Raw genomic sequence first — 1533 nt, forward strand, 5'->3', positions numbered from 1 at the left:
GGCGAGAGAGAGAGAGAGAGAGAGAGAGAGAGAGAGAGAGAGAGAAAGAGAGAGAGAAGGTAGGGGGAGGTGGTCTCGGCAATAAGCATTCTACTGTGAGTTGAAAATTTTAAAAATAATAATTATGTAATAAACGACCAAAAAAGAACACAAACACATACACACACATACACAGACACACACATAGAGACACACAAACACACACACACACACACACACACACTCACACACACACACAAACACACACAAACACACACACAGACAAACACGTACATAGAGACAAACACACATTTAACCCCCCAATCCCATTATGTCGTATTTGGTACATCAAATTAAGATACTGATATCTGGAAAAGAGTAACCGTTGATGAACCATAACTGTTCTATACCACATCAGACCTTGCTGTCTAGAAAATTATACAAACTTTTCAAATCTTTCTAAAACAAGAGCAGTCTATCTATTTGATGTATTTCCATATACCAGTTCAAATTTCCTTGGTGTTTTTTTAGACAGTAATCCCATTCGGGGTCCAGAGGAGCCTTTTAAAGTTTAGTTATAGTACGAGTTTTACGGCACTTGCAACGGAATCAGGTCATAGAAGTACCGAAGAGTAGAGGAGTGACCAAAATGTGACATACAAACATAAAAAGGAGGAGAAAATGTTATTATGAAGATGACAGATATTTGGTAGGAACGAAGGAGCAAACCACATTCGAGCACCCACCAATGATCCGGTAAAGTTTTTAAATGTTGCCTCTGTTTAAAAAAAAAAGAAAAGAGAAAAACAAAGTTACGCGTGCTCAGATGAGCTGAAGCCATAGCGAACGTCGCAATACACCCGTCAAGTGGCCTAGTTGTTAGGTTCTCGGACTCGCAACCGTTAGGTCGTGGGTTCGAATCCCGTCAGGAGCCCAACGTTGTGTCCTTGGGAAAGGCACTTTGCATAAATGTTCCTCACTTTACCCAGGTGGAAATGGGTACCCGGCTATAGACAGCGAACGATCTTGTCAGTTTGAGAGTGTTTGAGCGCGTGAAATTCGCAGCTTGCACTGTATGCTTCCGCGGAAGCCGAGAATGTTTCTGAGTGTTCTCAGAGGGTCTGCTGGGGTAATAATAGTTGTAAAGCGCATAGAGCATGCTCTTGAGCCTGGATATGCGCTATATAAATGCAATCATTATTATTATTATTATCCCAACAGTTGTAAATGAATGTCTTCTCTATTCACCCAGGGCTGGCAACACATTCATGGCCTGTTTGGATACGACTGACCAAAAACCCGAGTGTGTGGCGACCAAGTCTTTGATTGCCAGCAAACGTTTGACATACGATGCAGTGATCACGGCAGCGTGCAGTAAGTTCTCCTACTGTTTGTATAATGGGGCGTATCGTGGGGAAATCAGGCGCTCGTCAAAAGGAGGAAATCGAAGAAACTGCCGTTTTTCTGGGCGTTTCGTAATTTTTATCGAATTTTTGTTTTTTGACTCAACACGTTTACCATCCGAAAATACATTTCTGTGTGTGTGTGTGGGGG

General features: G+C 42.1%; 1 protein-coding gene across 1 annotated transcript in view; it reads left to right on the forward strand.

Moving 5' to 3' along the window:
* Positions 1-1234: 1234 nt before the first annotated feature.
* Positions 1235-1533, forward strand: part of LOC106012678 — a gene marked incomplete in the record, with an annotated part of 11140 nt that continues 10841 nt past the window's right edge. Inside the window, 1 exon segment of the mRNA XM_013086347.2 lies at positions 1235-1353. Within this exon segment, the coding sequence (XP_012941801.1) occupies positions 1248-1353 (106 nt within the window).

This window comes from Aplysia californica, unplaced genomic scaffold (assembly GCF_000002075.1).
Source record: "Aplysia californica isolate F4 #8 unplaced genomic scaffold, AplCal3.0 scaffold00457, whole genome shotgun sequence".
In the NCBI taxonomy this organism is placed as follows: domain Eukaryota; kingdom Metazoa; phylum Mollusca; class Gastropoda; order Aplysiida; family Aplysiidae; genus Aplysia; species Aplysia californica.